Below are 22,229 nucleotides of genomic sequence, written 5' to 3' on the forward strand. Positions count from 1 at the left end.
AATGCATCATCTAAAATAGGGATGGGGAACAGACAGCCCTCCCTATATTTGTTGGACTACAAATCCCATCATCCCTGACCATTGGTTATGCTGGCTGAGATTGATGGGAATTCGAGTTCAGCAACATCTGGAGGGGACCACAGGTTCCCTCTCCCTGATGAGAGTATGAAACTGAAATGGAAATGGCTAAGTTAGTGTCATTACTTTCAACGGGTCTACTCTGAGTAAAATTCAGTGGGCTACAACCCAATATGCTGAAGGTTACATTGGAATACACCGTGCACTTGGCTGGGTTTGACTTCTAAAAGTACCTGCAATGTAAGCGACACGTTGATAAACCTGCAGTGATGTGCAGTGATTTCCTACTGCATGAGAAGACTTGACCAGAATCTCTCAGGGCAGGTGAAGTTTCTGACAAGCACTGCATTAAGTAGGTGACTTCATCTTTTCAAAACATGCGCCAGGTCTATAATTAGCTGAGAGTTGTTACATTGTTGCCAAGAACAAGTTGTCTGTTCTTTTACAAATAATTGCAAGAAGAGATTTCAAGTATACGGGAGAAAAATCCCATTGGCCAATAAAACTTTTGATGTTTAGGTCCAGGGATTGCATTCTCATTTGGAGAAAGCTCAAGAACTTAACTGCTCTTGTAATCCTGGGCCTTTGCTTGTTCTCAAGCACGTTTTCTTATTTTTCACTTTGACGGGCCTACTGAATACTGTGGAATGATACTGACATCATTGCTAGGACTCTAATCTTATTAACTAAATTGTGCAGCAAAATCCTGCACATGCTTGCTCAGAAGCAAGTCCCATTGAGTTCAGTGGAGCTTACTCCAAAGTAAGTGTCTGTAGGGTTGCAGCTGAGTGGATCAGTCCTATTGTGTGTAGTGAGTGGGTGAAATTGGAGAGCTTCCATGTTGGAACAACCATCATGTCAATAGCCCATCCAGCTTTCTTCAGCCAGGTGAGAAGATGAATGAACAGGCTTCCCCCCTCCCGGTGGGAGGGAAACTACTGGGATGGTGTAATTTATTTGTTTTTAATATAATTTTTATTAAATTTTCTGTTTTACAATTTAGAATATTCATTTAAACAACCTTAAAATATCAAAAACTTCCCTTCTTCACTTTCCATGGTTCATTTTGCGTAGCATAAATCCATGCATATTTCATATAAACTAAACCATTCAGTATTCCATTACTACATCCATCAAAACATATTTGCACTGTTGAATTAATCTTAAGGCTGCCAACGTTTTCAAGTGTACACAATCCCCCTCCCCATATATTCAATAAACATTTTCCAGTCTTCTTTAAACATACGTTCTTCTGGTTCTCTTATTCTGTATGTTAGGTCCGCAAGCTGGGCATATTTCTTACTGTGAGCCAAATCCCCATATATCTAACTGGTGTAATTTTGGGTCCATTTCGAAGGTGTTTTGGGGGAAGGAGGGTGCTTAAGATCATGTGGGTGCACAGCTGTTCCTGGAATGACCACTCCCCACATTAAATGGGGGGTGCCCTTTGTGTGATCGCATGTAGCCCCCTGGACCCTATGCAGTACCATTAACACAGGCTTGGCTTCGCCTTCCCCAAGTGGGATACCTGGAGGTCTCCGCCTACCTCAGCCAGTTGCCCAATCCCTCCTGGGGAGGCGTTGCCAAGTTGACCAGGCCAGGTAGGGGTAGGGACCACCTACCCACACAATAGGGGGAGGATCTTACCTGGGAATCGTCAGTTGGCTCCAAAGCTTCTCCCACCCTACCCACCCTCACTTAAGACTTATTTTGCAGGTTAACCTTTTCTCCACAGGTACGCAGGTGCTGCTACGTCAAGGTCACTGTTGAAGGGCCGGAAAGGAATTCTCCTGCATTGGCAGGTTTGCCTTTCCCGTAGCAAAACGTCACAACTTTGGCGGTATCAGGCCTTGGGCGGAATCCTTTAGTCTATCTTCCCTAAATGGGGGTGGGCGTGTGGTGGTGACCCATGCCCCCCTCCTCTTTGCAGTGGCGATACCAGGGTTCCCCATTAAAGGGGTTGTTTTGAAGGGAGGCTTTCACCATACGCCTAGAGGTTGTCATTGCTCTCCCCTGCGACGGCGGTGTAACGGAGACAGGCTCTCTCTGCTTGAACATATGTTCTCCAGAGCCAGTCCACCCCCCACACACTCTGGATAACCCTAATGTTCCCCAGATCCCCGGTGGAGGACTGGGAGGGATAAACGCCCAATGCCTGAGCCAAGGCCTACCCACACCTGAAACATAATAAAGTTGTGGCCAATTTTAATCCCATAGCACGTTGTCTTGAGTTGTTATTCCACACGGGGGCCGCCCTGGGTTTGGGGGACTCCGCCTGTCTACACATTGGCCTGGATTGCTCTCTCCATTGCCTCCCAATGGAACACTACCAGCCAGACCACTGGTCCATCTATCTCAGTTTTGTCTTCAGTGAGTGGTTGTGGCTCTCCAGGGTTTTCAGACATGAATCCTCCCAGCCCTACCTGGAGATGCCATGAATTGCAGCTTGGACCTTCTGCATCCTAAGGAGATGCTCTGCCACTGAGCTATGGCCCTCTAGATAGCTGTAGAGAGAAGAGATATATGCCATCCCAGATACAACAGGTGCACTTTGATAGAGCTGCAGTGCAGCAGACTGGGATCCCAGGGGGGTGGGGGGGAAATGTAGCAAATGCATGAAAACCAGGGGCATATTAAGACAAGAGCAGAAACTGGCAGCATTTTACACAGCTGCATTAGGAACCTCACATGGCGTAATGTAACAGCTAAGCTATAAAGTGAATTCTATTGGGGAAAGGTTTATCAAGAGTTCGGAGAAACGTATACAAATTCCCTTGTAAAATTAGAAGCTGGAGACAAATTGATGTTGTTGCTTTAGGCTGCTGTTTATAAAATTAAGCATTGCTTTTTGCAAAGAATGTAAGTATGTGTTTACCTTTTAAGGATATCAGTCATTGCCCTGCAAAGGACTTTGCAGGGATTTTTCAACTCTGTTCCTTTTTAGTTGGATTTCAGATATGTACCTGCCGTTAGGAACAGGAGCAGTCTGTTGCAACGGAAGGGAATAGTCTAGTTCCTATTCTCAGTTTGGAGACAATGGTCCCAATTCAGGAAGGGTGAGCCACCGCCAAGTTGTGGGAAGCAATGGAAATGAGCCAGCCACACAAAGTTCTGGAGAAACCTTGCAACACTCTGAGTCAGAAGAAAGCATTTGAATCCATGCAAAACACTGGAAAATTGGTTCCCTTCCTTACATAGTTCTAGCACAAGAGCTCACTGGATCTGATGGATGGAATTAAGGAGAGACAGCTATACGATACTTTAGATTAATGGGACCACAGAATACAGCTTCCCATAACTCTATTTCAAGGCACAGTTTTTGTCCTCAATACAATTTAAATTTGGCAGAACAAATTAAGGGTTGGATTCCTGGTAAAGTAACCAAGCCCTCAAGGTCAAAATGACTATGATGGACTATAGATAGATAGATAGATAGATAGATAGATAGATAGATAGATAGATATTGGATCATCACATCTGCCCCAGTCAGCATGGCCATGTTGTTCGGGGCTGATGGTGTGGGGGTAACCAATCTCATATAAGCAACATGCTTAAGTCTAATAAATGCATGAAGTGGTTAATACCATAAACTAAGCTGTCCTGCCAGCCTTAGCTATGTTCATTTCATCTCACTTTGGGAAGAACTAGATAATCAAGTCTTTGTTCTCCTCTAGTCTACATGTGAACTTTAGTGTTTCGGGAGCTCTTGAGCTGCTTCCTCCAGCAATATGGCTCTAACAAGCCTCTCTTAAATTCCTATACCAATAATCTAGGAACTTTTACCACTTTGTAAGCCATGCTTTATTGTCTGTGCAACTTTTTCTGAAAGCTGAATGGAAAAGCACATGAATCTGACCTTTGGAGAGGTTGTAAGCAAAGCATCTTTAACTTACTAAACATGGGGTCTTTTTCTATGCTGGGCGAAGTGGGAAACTTTGGAAACAAACTTTTAAAGGGGACATTTCAGAACTCACTTGAGAAGGTATATTTAACAGGTCTAACAGCCTATATTTCCACACTTTACTTTGCTGCATATTTTGTGATTTTAAATCTTGACTGGAATTCTCTCACTAAACTTGGATCGTGGCATCCAGGAATTCTCCTTTATTTATCCCCCCCCCCAAAAAAAACCCAACAGATTGGAAATGTAGTCCAAAACATCTGGAAGTCACCAGTTTGGAGGAGGCTGATCTATAGGTCTATAGCCATGATTTGCACCAAAGACTTATCTATGATAGCCATTCATTCATTCATTCATTCATTCATTCATTCATTCATTCATATTCTCTCTCTCTCTTCTCTAGAAAACATGAACAGGTGCAAATGCTGCTCTTATGTCCAGAAAACATCAAATAAATGTAGCAATGGTCTTTGAGCAGCACTATCCAGGTCAAAAGTGGGCCACAAGTCAACCAGGCTTTGCGTATATATGTTTCATAATCCCATTAAAATCATTAACATTAATGGGATTTACGAGTGCTTAATTGTGGCTAGGTCAGGTGGCTGCTGTGAGCTAAATGCTTCTGCCCTTTGTTAGTCCCAGATGAAAGATGTGATTCATCCTAGACAACGTTTGGAACCTATGCAGATTAACACAACTGTACTATTCATGAATGACTATTCGTGACTGACTAATGTAATATCTGGAGGAGCATTGTCTTGTTTTATATAAAAGAGATATACATGATTGTTCAAGCAGATAATGGGAGGAGAACAATGAAGGTACCTAAGACCAAAGACAATCTCACAAAAGAGGATTGTGGAGAACTAGTATATTTACAGAGACGCCTTTAACCGGCACATTACTTAGAATTAAAACTGAATTAGGTGCCCCTAGAAGCAATAGATAAGACCTGAAATTCAGTAGCTCCCAAACTTTCTGCATAGGAAAACCACCAATAGACTCTTAAAAGGTAAAGGTACCCCTGCCCATACGGGCCAGTCGTGTCTGACTCTAGGGTTGTGCGCCCATCTCACTTAAGAGGCCGGGGGCCAGCGCTGTCCGCAGACACTTCTGGGTCACGTGGCCAGCGTGACAAGCTGCATCTGGCAAGCCAGCGCAGCACACGGAAACGCCGTTTACCTTCCCGCTAGTAAGCGGTCCCTATTTATCTACTTGCATCCGGGGGTGCTTTCGAACTGCTAGGTTGGCAGGCGCTGGGACCGAACAACGGGAGCGCATCCCGCTGTGGGGATTTGAACCGCCGACCTGACGATCGGCAAGTCCTAGGCGCTGAGGATTTACCCACAGCGCCACCCGCGTCCCTTCAATAGACTCTTATGCTAGTTCTATTTGGTGACCCAGAAACCTCCCCCTGGTTTCATTGACTAGATTATGCCTGATATACGCAATGTGCTCTTTGCAGGGCTGCTTTTGGAAAACCAAAACCAGCAGTAAAAGTTCTGGCTGTGACTTCTGGATGAAGGTTTTTGTTTCGTTTTTTTAAATTGATTTATTACAGAAATAGAACGAACAAAGGAAAAAGGAAAAAGACACCCTTTACACCCATACCATATGACCTCTAAAGAATATCTCCTCTGAGCAGATGTTCTGCTTTTCACTCTCGGACACCAAAATGGCAGGCAGGGTTCGGGAAGGAAGCCAAATCCAGCAACAGTTGTGGGCTGCTAGCCCATAATCGGCAGAGATGTTCCTGCCAGTCGGTGGAAAAGTGTGGACTTGAGTTTTCCTAAGGGTATTTTGGACACTCATCAAATGTGGTTGTTATTATCCCATTATGAAAATCAATCTTGAGTACTTTTGCTGTGACAACTTGGAAGTATGCTCTCTTTCCCGATGTGATGCATTATGGGAAGGTTTAATGAGAGGTGGAAATGGCCACCTGACTGAGGAGGATAAATTTGAGCCGCTCTTTGATTTTGTTGGGGTGAAGTGCAAAAATAAACAAGCTGTGAAGCATTTGCAGTTGTGAGAGTGGAAAAGTGGAAGATTTGGTCCCCTGCTTACTGGGATAAGACACGAGAGAGGTGCCACTGGGTGGGAAACATGCCGAATTGCAGAAAATGGGCCCAGGAGCATATTTGTAGTTGATTTTGGGATGAGGAGAACTAAAAGGAATTTCTGAGTAAAAAAATCATTCCCTTTGTCTTTTCCCATGCCTTCTCCCCATTTTGGTGGTTAGTTTCTCTTTCCCCATCATGCTACCCTTGTGTTATGACATTATGTTAAGCTTAGAGATGTTACCTTCGCTTTCAGCAGATGTCTGCCTGCCACATTTTTTAAATGTCTGGATCACTGAGGTGTTTCAGTTTGTGCCACCTTGTACAAATCCCATTCCGTCTCCAATAAACCTGAAATGTATGGATTTGGATTAACGCCCAAGTCTGACGTAGATTCCTAGTGTTTATGTAGGAACCAATGCACGACTACAGATTAGGATAGATTCGAAATGCAACCTTTTGAATATGTCTCACAGAAGACAAACTCCTAAGAGTAACTCTTATTAAGAAATATTTTTAACTCAAACTGTGAAACGACTGCAGATTTTCTTGCCCTTCAGTTTCGGTTCCCAACTTCATTTGTGAAGAACTTGCAGAGCTTTGTTCAGATGCAGCTTTTCATCTCAATAATTCAATTTGCCTGCATTTGAGTTCCAGGCTGGTGGTTGGCATTCATATTTAAATGCCTCTTTCATGCTCTGTTACTGTAATTTAATTTGGCAGGGAGAGAGATCCATATTGTTTCTCTCTGGCGGGTGGGAGGGGGATGGCTTTAGTAAACTGTGTTTGGAAAGTTGCAAGTAATAGAATTGTCTGTAACATGGATTGTTGGGGTGCCTGTACTACAATTAAAACAACCACTGCAAAGCTTTCCTCATGGTGTTTCTAATGAGCCCCCACATCATTGTCATCAAATTAGCAGCCCATGTTTCCCCCCCCCCCCCACTGCATTTAATCTGGATTTACCCTTTCCAGGCCAAGTTTGCTAAATTATAAAAACCTGTTGCAAATGAATGAAGGAACCAATGCAACATCTCATTTAAAATATTAAATCCCCACCTGGAAGCACCATCAGGGTTTGTTGTTGTTCAGTCGTTTAGTCGTGTCCGACTCTTCGTGACCCCATGGACCAGAGCACGCCAGGCACTCCTGTCTTCCACTGCCTCCCACAGTTTGGTCAAACTCATGTTCGTAGCTTCAAGAACAGTGTCCACCCATCTCGTCCTCTGTCATCCCCTTCTGCTTGTCCCCTCCATCTTTCCCAACATCAGGGTCTTTCCCATGGAGTCTTCTCTTCTCATGAGGTGGCCAAAGTATTGGAGTCTCAGCTTCAGGATCTGTCCTTCCAGTGAGCACTCAGGGCTGATTTCCTTCAGAATGGATAGGTTTGATCTTCTTGAAGTCCATGGGACTCTCAAGAGTCTCCTCCAGCACCATAATTCAAAAGCATCAGTTCTTTGGTTATTACCCTTCTTTATGGTCCTGCTCTCACTTCCATACATCACTACTGGGAAAACCATAGCTTTAACTATAAGGACCTATACGGACCTTTGTCGGCAAGGGTATTCTATACCCTCAGGATATAGAATACCAATTTAAAGGCATGTTTCTTCCTCACGCATCAGTATGTGGAGTGAACTTATGAACAGGTTCCTCTGCTTCCTCCTTTTCTCAACCATTTGCAGAGGCAGCTTGACTCCATGGAAAGTAGGTGGGACATCCTACCTGTCTATCACATGATGTCATAATGGCAGCACATGATTGATCTGTGGTTTGTCCAATTGCTGTTTTCCCGAGGGGTGGCAGCGTGGGAAACAGGATATATACGTATTGCGGTTTTTTTAGTCTTTATTGAGCATTCATTCTGATTTGTTTGTAGGGAGATTACATGACAATGAGCAATCATCCTGATTTGCTTCTGGGGTGTCCATAGAAAATTCTCCCAATGCACCTTTCTCACAAAACACACAATTTTATACATCTCTATCATGTATCCTCTCTGTCATGTATCGTCTTACCTTTTTTCTAAACCAGAATGCCCCAAATTCTTCACAAGGGAATTATTTCAGACCCATTATCATTTTGGTTGTCTCCTTTCTGAACCTTTTCCAGCTCTACAGTATCAATTTACTTATTTTTACATAAGGTGACCAGAAAAATCCCCAACAAATGTCATTAAATATTTCGTAGAATATTTTATAGATTAAAGAACAGAAGATACAAATGCAGTTTTACAAATATGAAAAGCCAGTCTATTTACATCCGTTTTCCTATACGTAAGTGAAATTAAAACTAAAATAAGTCACATCCATTTACATCAGGGTTTTCACTGTATACGACAGGATAAAAGAAAAGTAAAACTGATAGAAGTATCAGACAGAACATCCTGACAGTTTCTCTTGAGGCTCTGTTGATTAAAACCCAGCAGGGAATATTAAATTCGGTACAAAACACACAAGAGGTAAAGCCATTCCATGTGAATCATTTTCATTACTATTTTAAAAGAGCATTTTAGCCATTTACCACAATACCTAATTCTGAAGAACAGTGCCCACAGGCTCAACTGCATAATGTGATCTTATCTGCCACTGACTGGCACATGGGTTAAGTATTAGGTAATACAGTGGAACCTCAGGTTAAGAACTTAATTCGTTCTGGAGGTCTGTTCTTAACCTGAAGCACCACTTTAGCTAATAGGGCCTCCTGCTGCCGCTGCTGCACGATTTTCTGTTCTCATCCTGAAGCAAAGTTCTTAACCCAAGGTAATATTTCTGCGTTAGCGGAGTCTGTAAACTGAAGCGTCTGTAACCTGAAGCGTATGTAACTCGAGGTACCACTGCAATAGGCTGGCTGTAACAGTTCGTCAGAAATTACCATGGTCCGAAAAATACAACCTAGAAAAAATATCACGCTGTCATTGCCCTTAACCAGGGGCGAGGAACCTCTAAGCCTCTCTATCTCATTCCTGGAATTCTTCCCTATGACATACGGTATTCCCTCTCCCGATAGCTGGCCACGCTTCACACCCAAAGTGTTTCTGCCTTTCCGTAATGCCTTTCTTGAACTCTGATGCCTCTTGCTTTTCTGGATGTAAGAGAGAGAGATGTTTGTTTTTGCAAAGAGAGACAAACTATTTCCTTAAGGCAGCAAGGGGATATGCAAGCCCCAATTGCTTTGGTCACCCTGAGAAGGGGACTGGAAATAGTGGTTTGTTGGCACCTCAATTCTACTCCCCCCCCCAAAAAGTGTTCTACATCTGTTGCCATAGTCACGGCTGAATCCAGGACCAGGCAGTCCAAGTGGCTGCCTGGGATATGGAGTTTGTAGGGAGATTGTCCTGGATAAACTATCCACTGACCAGCTAAACCAGAGTTTGTGGCTAGCACTCTGTTGTTATTTTTACTTCATAATAATAACAATAGAAGCATATACAACATCATTGCCCATGGTGGTCATGTGAGTGGTTAAGATTGAGGTGTTTACTATCAATTTACTTACCATCTTATATGAGGGGGATATAAACTATGTGAGCAATTTGAGAACCCATGAAACGGGCCCCCAAATGCAGTGCAAAACAAGGTATTCAAAAGTCGAGAACAGACTTTTTGGGGTACAGAAAACTATTGCAGCCTAAGGGGGTCATTTGATTCAGAGCTGGCCCTAGCTAGGGGTGGACGGATCTGTCAGATTTGGTTTCTGCTTCTCCCGATTCCAGTCAGGAGAAAAGATTGCCATAGTTCCACACCAGCTTTATTTAACGAAATCTATATACTTCTCGTCATAAAACCTCTTAAGCGGTTTACAAGAACCTTTGAAAACTAGCAATTAAAAACAGTTTGAAACATTTAAGGGTAATTAACAGTGATTTTATTTGGAGAACACGCCAGCGTCTATGTGTCTAGATGGGCTTGCCTGTCCATATTGCTTTGCATGTGGTGAAGTTGAGCCGAATGGGCCTTCTAAGAACCTGCTCTGTGTACAGCACCACTTGCTATTTTCCCTGTGAATCAGTTTTCTAGAAATCTCCACGCTGTTTGCTGCCTGTGGTAATTTTTGCTAACCCTTCAGTTTATGGGGTAAAAAAAAAAACGTCATTGTATGAGGTAAATTTTTTTTTATAAGTCCCTGTGGAGAGCACTGCAGCATTTGCATCTATTATTTAGAAAAGACGTGGTCACAGGCGACAACAGAAATAAACACACTCACGCTCCTTTCTTTTAAGAGTGTAGACACGGCATGCTTATATTTATAAGAACCTGTCAGCTTCATATCTTTCCCTCTGCAACGGCTACATAAGGACAGGAGGTTAAAACAAAACAAAAAAAAAGCCCCTTTCAGTTTATGCCTTTTATGGTAATTATAAAGGGATCCTCTTGGACTCCCCCCCCCCCCCTTTCTAAATGGCCCTGCTAGGTCTGAAGTTGTAAGCAGCAGCTCACAGATATAAAGTGGTACTACAGTAAGGGTATTTACATAGCCCATTAAGTTCCAGCAATATTTATAATCTGATATACTAAACACCAAGGTCCAACCATGCAATTATGAAACATTAAAGTAGACTTTTGGGTGGGAAAGCTACAGTAAAAAACCAAATGCTTGACACGAGCTTGGGATGACCCATTTTGATGAGAACATATCGCACTCCCGGCCTCTGAATTAATCATGCAGGAAGAGGCATTTGTACTTGACGCATTGCAAAAATGTTATGGCCTATCAATGCGTCCTTTATCAGCTCACTTTAAAATGCACCAAGCTGATGAGATGGGAAAAGAAAGGAGCAAAATGAAAGGCTCCTCTGGAAAGCAGACACTGTGGATTGGTTGAGAGAATGGCAGGTTTGGCATGGGAAATATTAAGGCACCTCATTGTGCTGGTGTGACCTATTCCCCCTCCTTCTTCCACCCAGTAAACCTCAGGCATACTAGGAGTCAAGCAACTCGGTAGTGGCACCCTCCCTGTGGAACACCCACCCTTCAGATGTCAAGCAAATAAACAACTATCTGACTTTTAGAAGACATCTGAAGGCAGCCTCGTATCGGGAAGTTTTTAACGTTCGATGTTTTAGTATGTTCTGATATATGCTGTGAGCCGCACAGGGTGGCTGGGGAAACCCCAGCCAGATGGGCAGGGTATAAATAAAAAGATTATGATTATGATTATGATTTAAAAGGCTGCAGATATGCGCCTGCATAGCTGTGACTCAGAACATCTACAACAGCCACCCAGGACATAGAAGAGTCGGCCAAGAAAGGACGACAGAAAGAAAGAGTCAGCGTGGTGTAGTGGTTAAGAGCGGTAGACTCGTAATCTGGTGAACCGGGTTCGCTTCCCTGCTCCTCCACATGCCGCTGCCGAGTGACCTTGGGCTAGTCACACTTCTCTGAAGTCTCTCAGCCTCACTCACCTCACAGAGTGTTTGTTGTGGAGAAGGAAGGGAAAGGAGATTGTTAGCCGCTTTGAGACTCCTTAAGGGGAGTGAAAGGCGGGATATCAAGTCCAAACTCTTCTTCTTAGCTCTGAGTCACAGAAGCATCGATGGAAGGAACATGGAAACTGAACTAAGCCATGTGGCCTTCAGAATCCAATTATGCTTGTACTTTACTGTGGGTGTAGCCACACGTACCTTTCCACTGCCCTTTCCAGGCACGGTCCACAATTTAATGTTGTGTGTTCCAGCGCCATTTTTTATTTTATTTTTTTTTGGCTCCAGAGCTTTCCTTGTGAAAACTCATTCTACGAAGTTCAATCGGAGCAAACATCCATCTGTGGAAACCCCAATTTGACCTGTGCTCCTATTCAGCTTTAAAGAGCAGGTTTTCATGAGGAAAGCTTGGGGCAACGAAAAAGCGGAGGGAAACAAAACTCAGACATTGAGTGTGCCTGGGAAGAGAAGGGTGAAAAGTAAGTGAGGATAATAAGCAGAACATCAATGCTACACCCTATTCCCCTGCTCCAAATGGTGCCGTTCTCTGACTCTGGACAAGTAATTTGCCTGGTGCCTTCTGCTTCAAGCTTTATTTTTCAATCCGCATCATTATGTCCTAGGTGTCCTAAGCAATAGTTAAAAGTTTTGTTCCCTCCCACTCCCTCCACCTCTTCTTTTGCTTTTTACAAATGCACATCAGCATGAATGGAAACCCGCTCGGCAGATATCATAAACACTGGAAAAGAAAATTATATATATATAGAATGATATTCAAAGTATGCTAGAAGAGTTGTTGCATTAAAGAAGTCACAAAAGCGTGACAGGTTTTGACTACACGAAAAGACTTGTGCTACTCATACTATTTGATCTGGAAACCATGTTTTTTATTCCAAGATGTTTAGGAGTTCGGGACATAGCAAGCATTAAAATGAAGTCACTCTGCACATACAGAGCTGGTGTAGTGTCTAAGGCTGCTCTTTATGAAGAGTCAGTGGGGCTTACATCCAAGTAAACACGCTCAGGATTGCACTATTAAGAAACTGAGCTGTGAATCAATGGACATCCTTGGTGGCATCTCTTAGCCTCAGTCTCCCATCTGCAGTATGGGAATACCAATACTGACCCAAAGCCCAGGGTTGTCGCAAAGATTAATGATATAATTCAGGTGCTGTGGACACTCTAGAGCAGTGTTTCCCAACCTTGGGCCTCCAGCTGTTTTTGGACTACAACTCCCATCATCCCTAGCTAGCAAGACCAGTGGTCAGGGATGATGGGAATTGTAGTTCAAAAACAGCTGGAGGCCCAAGGTTGGGAAACACTGCTCTAGAGCACTACAAAAAGCCATCATTTTCTGTCTGCTGAAATTAAAGATTTGAATAGCAAGCTAACAAAAAGGGAAGCCTTAGCAACAGGCAAAACATAATACATATATGACGACGTAACATAAAAATGCATACAATAAATTAGTATCGGAAACGGTGTATGTGAAAACATGCAAGTCACAAAACGAGTATTTGGAGAATTTAATGAGAACCGTTGTCACAGGAATGGGGAAGCCATGGCACTCCAGCTGGACTCCAGCTCCTAAGAGCAAAGGCAGTGGTCAGGATGATGGCAGCTGTGCTGCAACATCTGGAGGGCCACAGATTCCCCATCCCTGTGTTCAAAAGACAGCCATTCATCCCACGTACAACTATTCCAAATGCAAATCCATTCATTCACTCATTCATTCCAAGAAGAATGAAGAAACAAGTCCAATAACTTTGCCCAACAAGGCCAGAGGCTCCTCTCATGATTAAGGACCCGGTATGGGGGAATTGAAAGTCTGAAGAGGGGACGCATTTGAATACATCACTCTTTGCCAACCTGGAACCCTCCAGATGTTTTTGGACTACAACTCCCATCAGCCCCAGCCAGCTTGCACAGATGGGAGTTGTACTCCAAAAACATTTGGATGTTTCCAGGTTGGCAAAGGCTGCTTTGAAAGTGAATTGGATAAACCTCTTTGTAAACTGCAGCATCCTTTTGAGCCTTCTTAGTCAATATAGTAGGGATGCGGGTGGCGCTGTGGGTTAAACCACAGAGCCTAGGACTTGCCGATCAGAAGGTCGGCGGTTCAAATCCCCACGACGGGGTGAGCTCCCTTTGCTCGGTCCCTGCTCCTGCCAACCTAGCAGTTCGAAAGCACATCAAAGTGCAAGTAGATAAATAGGTACCGCTCCGGCGGGAAGGTAAACGGCGTTTCCGTGTGCTGCTCTGGTTTGCCAGAAGCGGCTTAGTCATGCTGGCCAGATGACTCAGAAGCTGTACGCCGGCTCCCTTGGCCAATGAAGCGAGATGAGCGCTGCAACCCCAGAGTTGGTCACGACTGGACCTAATGGTCAGGGGTCCCTTTACCTTTACCTTAGTCAATATAGTAGCTAATTCCCAAGATGGCAAAGATTTTTATAGCCCAGTTAAAAAAAAATAGCCACATTGAGGACAGAGGTTATGTGTGAAGAAACAGGCTCTACCCACTTCTATCTCTAGGTTGCCTGGAAGGGAATGTGTCCCTTCAGCTAATAAGGTTCCCTGCCCATGGTTTATAAGGTACTGCATACCTCAGTCTATACAGTCTTTTTTCTGTCTCCGTGTGGTTCACTGTTCCTCCTTTGTCAAGTTCCAATCTCTATCTCAAGACTCATTGCACAACCCTGAGCCAAGTCATTGGCTCCCAACCGCAGTTCCCATTTGTAAAATGGTAATAATAGTGACCGACATCACTGGCTTGTTGAGAGAGCATGTGCAATAATGACGGCGAAACCATTTGCAAATTAAAAGTGCAACATAACAATCAATACTCAGGGCACAGCCAAACTGTAGGAACAGAGGGAAAATATGCCAGTGTGTGATAAGAGCAAGGATGTTCTATTAATCAAAGTTCGTGCAAGCTGAATTCTGCAGTTTGTGTGTGTGTGTGTCCTACAAAAACCTTGATTCTTTTCTTCTGCAAAGGTCTGTGTATGACCTCTTACCCAAGCCTCCACCCCCTTAGGCTTCGTAGAGTTCACCAGATTTAAAAGTGCCATTAGACTTTGAAGATGGGCTATATTTTGCGGCGGCTGCTCTTCAGTTCTAGGGTGGTGTCTGCAAGCCCCCATGTCTTTACCCGATATGGCTTGGCCAAAAGGGACTAGTGAGCCAAATGAGTTGGTCTGCGGGGGCCTCATTAGGTCCATGAGCCAAAGGTCCCCCATCCTTGAACCAAAGCCTAGTAATACTTTCTTCTGAAACTATGGACCAGCATGCCAATGTGGGTTGATATCACGATCTGCATCTATGTAACAGAGCTGGTCCTAAGTCTGGCGATGTTTGGCGTCATGCAAATGGGGAAGTGTTTGCTGAAAGAACGTGGACAAGCAAGCAATATGTTTAGTGGGCATCTGGGAGAATGATTCAGATGTGAGGGTGATGAATTGAAAGTGACTGGCAGGAACTTCAGCACAGACAAAAGGAAGTTATTCAGACCTCACCTAATTTATCTATGGAACTCATTATCACAAGGTGTGGCAATGGCCAGCATCTTAGATGACCTTAAAGAGGATTAGATACATTTGTGAAATATTAGGGTACCAATGGCTGCCATTCATGATGCCTGTATATACCATCCCGGTTCAGGGGAAGTACATCTCCAAAATTACCATGTTTTAGAGGGCAAGCACGGTAGAGGACTCTTGCCTTCATGTTTTTAGAGATATCTGGCTGAATGCTGTTGGAAAAAATGGATGCTGAACTAGAGGGACATTGGTCTGAGGCAGCACAACTTTTCTTTTTCTTAATCCAGTAAATCCCAATTATTTTCAGCATGGAATTGGCAGGGGTCAGAATGATAACTAATAAAAATGCATCAAAACACACCATTTCCTATGGCCCAATGACACACAAATCCTACAGCTGAAAACAAGTTCTAAGGCTAAACTCAAAGGATACCACGACCTGCACTAGGCCATCCCCACATTTTGACATGTAGACAAAAACAGGGTAAAAACTCTACAGACGTTATAAAATGTTATCACGCTGACTGAGCTGTACAATGCAGCGATATGCCCTATGATCTTGAGTCTTTTGCAGGCACCCACGTGGCTTATATCACTGTGGTTTCCGTTTGGAGGGAAAACTGAGTCGCTGAATTACGATGCAACTGGGAGATGCTTTCTGAGCCGTTCCGAGAAATAGAAGAGCTGTGAAGTCTGTAATCTCGGCCCATTCTTTGGTTCAAACACCAACTCCGCCATTTTCTTTTCAGTTCGCCTTGTACCTAAATGTAAACAGAGCGCACCAGCACGCAGAGTATTAGGTGTGCACATTCATAAGAAGTGTACATCAATTTGGGGGTCAGGGTGGGGGCTCGGAAAGGTCAACAATGCTCCCCCCCCTACACAATGCTTTAACATGCAGCAAGGTTGTATAATAATTCCTTTTCGGTAAGATATTTCAGATATACAACGCTGAGAGTGGATTCCTCTGAAACAGAGACAGCAGACCTGCCAAGAATCCTTGGTCAGAACTGAATCCAAATTTGCACCCACCCATACGCATCCAAATGTTCTCCAGGGTCCCTCCTCTATCTGAGCAACACCTGGCAAGCTTACCTGTTAGTCATGGTGGGTGGCAGTGGAGTTGCCATATTAATTACCCCAAATGCCCCTGATGCAATATTGCTCCAGGGCACTGTGGGAAATGAAGGCCAGACCATCTTTTCAAAGCACTATGATACCATTTTAAATAATCATGGCTCCCCTCCACACACACCCAAGAATTACGGGAGCTTCCGTTTGTTAAGAGTGGTGAGAGTTGTTAGGAGACCCCTATTCCCCTCACAATTCCCAGAGTTTCCTACAAAGATGGGCTGGTAATCGTAGCCTAACAACTCTCAGCGCACTTAACAAACTGCAGCTTAACAAACTACACTTCCCATGATTCTTTGGGAAAGGCATGGCTGTTTAAAGTGGTATCATAGTGTTTTGTATGTGTGATGTGAATGTGGCTTAAAATGGCACCTTCCCTATTGCAGGAAACACTACCTTGGGGGTTCAGCTGCCTGATCTGGTCAGGAGGGTAGAGGACCTTTATTAGCAGAGAAGTGGGGTCCTGATGGGGTGCCATGAACTGTCTAGTAATGCTGGGTCCTAACACCAGCCCTGGGTCCCTCACAAAGCCTCAAAAGCCCAAGGAACTAGAATGCTGTGTATTGCACCTGTAAGCTATAGCCCTTCCTTAGTAATTACCACAAGAGACTAAATAAAAACTTACTTCGCTGTTCAGAAAGCAGTATAGGACTGCAACAACCAGGCCCTGTAAATGGGAAATATTAATAAGTTAAACATAATGATAAACTATTTCAGGAAAAATAATGAACTATGTCAGTTTAAACAACAACACTGGGATATATCTTACCTGAAAAGATCCCAGACATAACTCAAAAATGATCTGATAGTTATTAGAAATGCGAATCGGAAAGACCGCAAACAACATGTAGTGAACTCCAAACAGTGGTATAAGCAGCAATGTCGATTTTGCAAGTCTCCTAAAAAAAACAAAAACCAACACACAAAAAAGTAAGGATGAATCAGAGCTTAACAGAGATCCCCTAAATTTCTGTTTTCCCAACAGGGACTTCTGGGGAGTTTCACTTACTTATACTGGGACTGGTCATTGCCTCCAACATCTGGCGATCTCAGCTTTTGCAGTAGAATTCTTATAATGCTGATGAAAAGTACAAAATTCACCTAGAAGACAGCATGCATGCACACCAGTAAATCCACGCACCTCTCCCTGGCAGTAAAAGTTCAATAAGAGTAAACTGAAAAAACTAACAATTTATAGTCCTTTCATGATACCCTACATTAAAAGGTACATGATGAAGCTGCTTCACTCTAATAGCAGGGCTGGACCTGATAAAAAATTCTGGCCCATGGTCAGTTAGTAAACTTTGTAGCTGAGCAACGATTTGAATATGGACCTCCCCAGTCCGATACTCTAAGCCAGTGGTTCTCAACCTGTGGGCCCCCAGATGTTGTTGGACTACAACTCCCATCATCCCTGAGCTCTGGCCTTGCTAGCTAGGGATGATGGGAGTTGTAGTCCGACAACATCTGGGGGCCCACAGGTTGAGAAAGGCTGCTCTAAGCCATGGGTAGGCAAACTAAGGCCCAGGGGCCGGATCCGGCCCAATCGCCTTCTAAATCTGGCCCACAGACGGTCCGGGAATCAGCGTGTTTTTACATGAGTAGAATGTGTCCTTTTATTTAAAATGCATCTCTGGGTTATCTGTGGGGCCTGCCTGGTGTTTTTACATGAGTAGAATGTGTGCTTTTATTTAAAATGCATCTCTGGGTTATTTCTGGGGCATAGGAATTCGTTCATTTTTTTTATTCAAAATATAGTCCAGCCCCCCACAAGGTCTGAGGACAGTGGACCGGCCCCCTGCTGAAAAAGTTTGCTGACCTCTGCTCTAAGCCCTACACAACACTAAGCTTAGCATAAGCCACATTAGGTGGCTGTAGCTGAAAGGCAGGGTAGGACACAGCTTAGTTGGTTAGAGCATAGTGCTGATAATGTCAAGGTTGGGAGTTCCATCCCCACACGGGCCACCTGCATATCCCTGCACTGCAGGGCTTTGGACTAAATGACCGTCAGGGTCCCTTTCAACTATGAAAATCTAGGATTCTATGACTTTGATAGGCAGGTCATTTGTAACTGCAGGACTGCAAAAAGTCCTATGTAGTTCTCAGTTCAGATTTTCGCTAGTCTAAAACAACACCTTCACCGAAGGAGAGTATAAGGCAGCCTTCTGCAATCTGGTGCCCGCCAGATGTTTAGCTTCCACCATACCTGACCATTGGCTATGCAAGCAGGGGCTGATGGGAGCTGTAGCCAAAAACTTCTGGAGAGCACCAGGGTGGGGGGAAGAGCAGCATAAGGACAGAGAATCAGAGAATTGCAGAGTTGGAAGGTACACCGAGGTTCATGTACTCCAACCCCTGCAATGCAGGAATCACATCTATTGAATCCTAATCACCTGTCTCTCACCTGTTTGAGTCTTTGCCTCAAATTCTTTGGCTTGTTAGAATTTCACTGTGCCAAGTACCGAACAGCGTGGCTGGTACAGGACATCTCAAATTTAAAAGACCAAGAAGAGGAACACGGCACGGAATGCCCAAAGCTTGCCAAGAAGGATTCTTCCATGGCCAAAATGTTATTGGGAGATGCTTCCAACACGCTGAATCAATGGTGAGAGCCGTTAGAGGCACCAGAAACGAACAGCTTGGTTCGACAGTGTTACCAAAGGGCAAGGCACAGCCATTTGACTTCTGGCAAAGTTGGTTACCACCCAGTGAAAAGTAACAGGGAGACTGAATTATAATTTACTTGTGTCCTATGGACTTTAAGCCAGAAGTGAGATATTTTTGTCTCATAAATGAATGGAGGCGTAACCTCAGCTGAAAGCAGAGGGGTGTGTGTGTGTGTGTGTGTGTGTGTGTGTGTGTATGTGTGTGGGAGAGAGAGAGAGAGAGAGAGAGAGAGGCTATAACTGTCCTCCCACTTTTGCGTACATTTTGGGAGTGCAGGTGGGGAATTTCAAGGGCTGAAAGATCTTGGGAGTTCCAGTGAAAAACAAATTACCGGTACATCTGACAAGCCTGACGTCTGTTCACTCCTGTCCTGCCTACTGCAATTTTACTCTACCTTGCCACTCTGTTAACCATCCCTGAGACCTCCTGGTATAGGTAAAGGTAAAGGTACCCCTGCCCGTACGGGCTAGTCTTGACAGACTCTAGGGTTGTGCGCCCATCTCACTCAAGAGGCCGGGGGCCAGCACGTGGCCAGCGTGACATCGCTGTTCTGGCGAGCCAGAGCAGCACACGGAAACGCCGTTTACCTTCCCGCTAGTAAGCGGTCCCTATTTATCTACTTGCACCCAGGGGTGCTTTCGAACTGCTAGGTTGGCAGGCGCTGGGACCGAGCAGCGGGAGCGCACCCCGCCGCGGGGATTCGAACTGCCGACCTTTCGATCGGCAAGCCCTAGGCGCTGAGGCTTTAACCCACAGCGCCACCCGGGTCCCACCTCCTGGTATAGGGCGGTATATAAATTCAATAAATAATAATAATAGTAATAATAATAATAATAATAATAATACCTACCTATCTTCTCATTATACTTTTGGGGACAAGAAGAGAACTGCCACAATTGACATCGAGTATAATGAATCCATAATTAATTCACGATTAATGTGCCTTTTGCCTGTCACTTATAAACAAGGCTAATTAGAGCTTGGGGTTCACCAAGACCTAATTAGCAAATAAACAAACAAACAAAAAAACCCCATCAGGGTTTACAGGGTCAGCGCAGATGGTTTATGGACAGCCTAGAGCTACAGTGCTTCTATTTTTAATATATATATATATATATATATATGGGGGATTATTTGCAATTTTTTGTAAATTGCTTAGCATACCATTAGAGGGCATTTATACACATCTATATTAAAATGCAATGCATTGTGCATGCACACTCGTGCAAACACACACACACACACACACACACACACACACACACACACACCCCTATGTATGAAGATGCCTACAAATAAAAAATAAAATCCTTTGAAACATGAAATTCCTTGATGGAGGTTTGAAAAGGTATGGCTCTGGCAGGATGTAATGGGATAAGTATTTGAAGCATCACCAGCTGGCATAGAAAATGCTTTGGTTCTGGATAGTTAGCCCTATGAAAAGTGATCTTGCAAATGGAGGCTGATTTAGCTACATCTATTTTAACTTTTATAAAGCAGGCAGGGGCTGTTTTGGTCCGCTAAGTATTTGAGGACTGTGTCTGGTGGGGGGGGGTGCCGTTGCATTTTCCACTGTTGTTTTTAGGACTTTGTGGGAATTTAAAAAAACCCAAACATATTTCAATGTGCTAGCAGGAGTTCTTTCTGACGGACATTTTATATTAGCTGCTTTAATGGATCATATCAACCTTGAGCTGAAAAGTAGGTTATAAATAAAATAAATACGTTAAAATATGATAGCGCACTTTGCTCAGATCGACACACGCGTACAGAATTACAGAGCTGAAAATCACAGTGTGAAACCGAAGCGTTAACATGCCATTTGAATTTACTTACTAAAATTGAAATTAGGATGGGTAATCTTATAACCCACCAAGGAACGCTGTGATCGTTCGTATCCCAGCAACTATTGGGAAGAAGGGAGAGAAAAATAATAATAAAATTAATCCCATTTATACGGTAAATAAATTGAGAAGCTGCACTGAAAATGCCAAGCAAATTGGAAAAGGGCAAAACCTCCTAAAAGAACAAAACCAGGCACTATTTTCTCTTGCAAAGTAAGTGTCGGAATCATGGAGATATGGGCAGAAGTGAGGCAGCCACACTAGTAGAGCCCTCAATAACAGGAGAAGCTATAGAAAGCCAGATAAGTCCACCCCTTTTACAGGGCTTGGGGGTGGGGTGGGGTTTCTTTGCTGGCGGTTTGGGGGTCCCAAGGGGGTGCCCTCTTTAGCCCCTGCAAGAGTAGTGAGGTCGCACCTGCCTATGCAGCATCTAGCACGACCTAATGGAAGGATGCACTGGCTTGTGCAGCGTTGGGAGACACATGTGACATCACATGGCTCAGGTGTGACATCACATGGCTCATGTGTGATGTCACATGTGCACACCAGGCCCCTTCACTTTTTGGAGCAACCCGGTGCCTGTGATCCACTGTATTAGCAAAGCAAGCAACTTTTATTAAAAGATGAATTTACCATGTGCTTTGAGTCAGGGGCGTAGGAAGAGGAGGCGGTGGGGGCGGTCCATTCTGGGTGTCATCCTGGAGGGGGGTTTGACAAAATCCCCCCAGGTGGATCGCCACACCACACCCTGGGCGCCAATTGTCACACAACCCCCCGGGTGCTGATCGCCCCCAATGGGCGCGGATAGCTGTGCTGATCACTGCACTGATCGCTCCCAATGGGCGCCAATCACCATTCCAATTGCCCCCCTGGGCAGCTCGTCCCACCCCTGGGCGGCTTCCCCCTCGCGTGCACGGCATGTGCGCCACTCCGGGTGCGCAAGTGGCTTTGAGTTAGTTCACACAGTGGCCAGCTGATTTGACTGAACCACACAGGATTGACCCTGCGTGCAAATCCCACGTTCTGTTGTTGAGTGTAGAACTACGTATGACAAGCACTTAACACCCTGTCCAATCTGGTCTCCTCTAGATGTCGTTGAACTAGAGTACCCAGCAGACCACACCCAGGATGGTTGAGGAAGTCTGCTCTATACAGTAGCAGAGAGCAGCCAATATAAAATATTTTTGAAATTATGCATTCACTCCCCCTCGTCCCTGGAGCGGGAATGAGCCTCATGAAATGTTTCATAGACACCTCAGGGAAGTCTGACATCCCAAGAATTGGTAATATTGGACATAGCACAATTGCCAAAGGACCCGTGGCGACAAAACGTGGAGGCATCAAGTTTGCTTTCCTTTTTAAACTTACCCAGTGTCCTCCAAATAGACTCTAGACACAATCCATGCGATGATGAACACTGTGGGGATTCCTGGGAGTGGAATACGAAGTGGAGGGAAAGGAGCATTATTAAATAGATCACTTGCACAATGCATCAACATTAGAATGCATTACATGCAAAACATATCCCATGGTGCAAGAACTAATTGCTAGGTAGTGTTAGAAATCCTTTCTTAAATTTAGTTAAAT

The 22,229-nt window shown here is 44.2% G+C and overlaps 1 protein-coding gene across 1 annotated transcript in view; it reads right to left on the reverse strand.

Moving 5' to 3' along the window:
• Nucleotides 1-12,791: 12,791 nt before the first annotated feature.
• Nucleotides 12,792-22,229, reverse strand: part of VIPR2 (vasoactive intestinal peptide receptor 2) — a 52,805-nt gene continuing 43,367 nt past the window's right edge. Inside the window, exons 8-13 of the mRNA XM_028750955.2 lie at nt 22,011-22,071; nt 20,635-20,704; nt 17,141-17,232; nt 16,901-17,030; nt 16,757-16,798; nt 12,792-15,761 (exon numbers count right to left, since the gene is read on the reverse strand). Of these exons, the coding sequence (XP_028606788.1) occupies nt 15,588-15,761; nt 16,757-16,798; nt 16,901-17,030; nt 17,141-17,232; nt 20,635-20,704; nt 22,011-22,071 (569 nt within the window). The 3' untranslated portion in view covers nt 12,792-15,587. The remainder of the gene's footprint in view (nt 15,762-16,756; nt 16,799-16,900; nt 17,031-17,140; nt 17,233-20,634; nt 20,705-22,010; nt 22,072-22,229) is intronic.

Source organism: Podarcis muralis, chromosome 12 (assembly GCF_964188315.1).
Source record: "Podarcis muralis chromosome 12, rPodMur119.hap1.1, whole genome shotgun sequence".
In the NCBI taxonomy this organism is placed as follows: Eukaryota; Metazoa; Chordata; class Lepidosauria; order Squamata; family Lacertidae; genus Podarcis; species Podarcis muralis.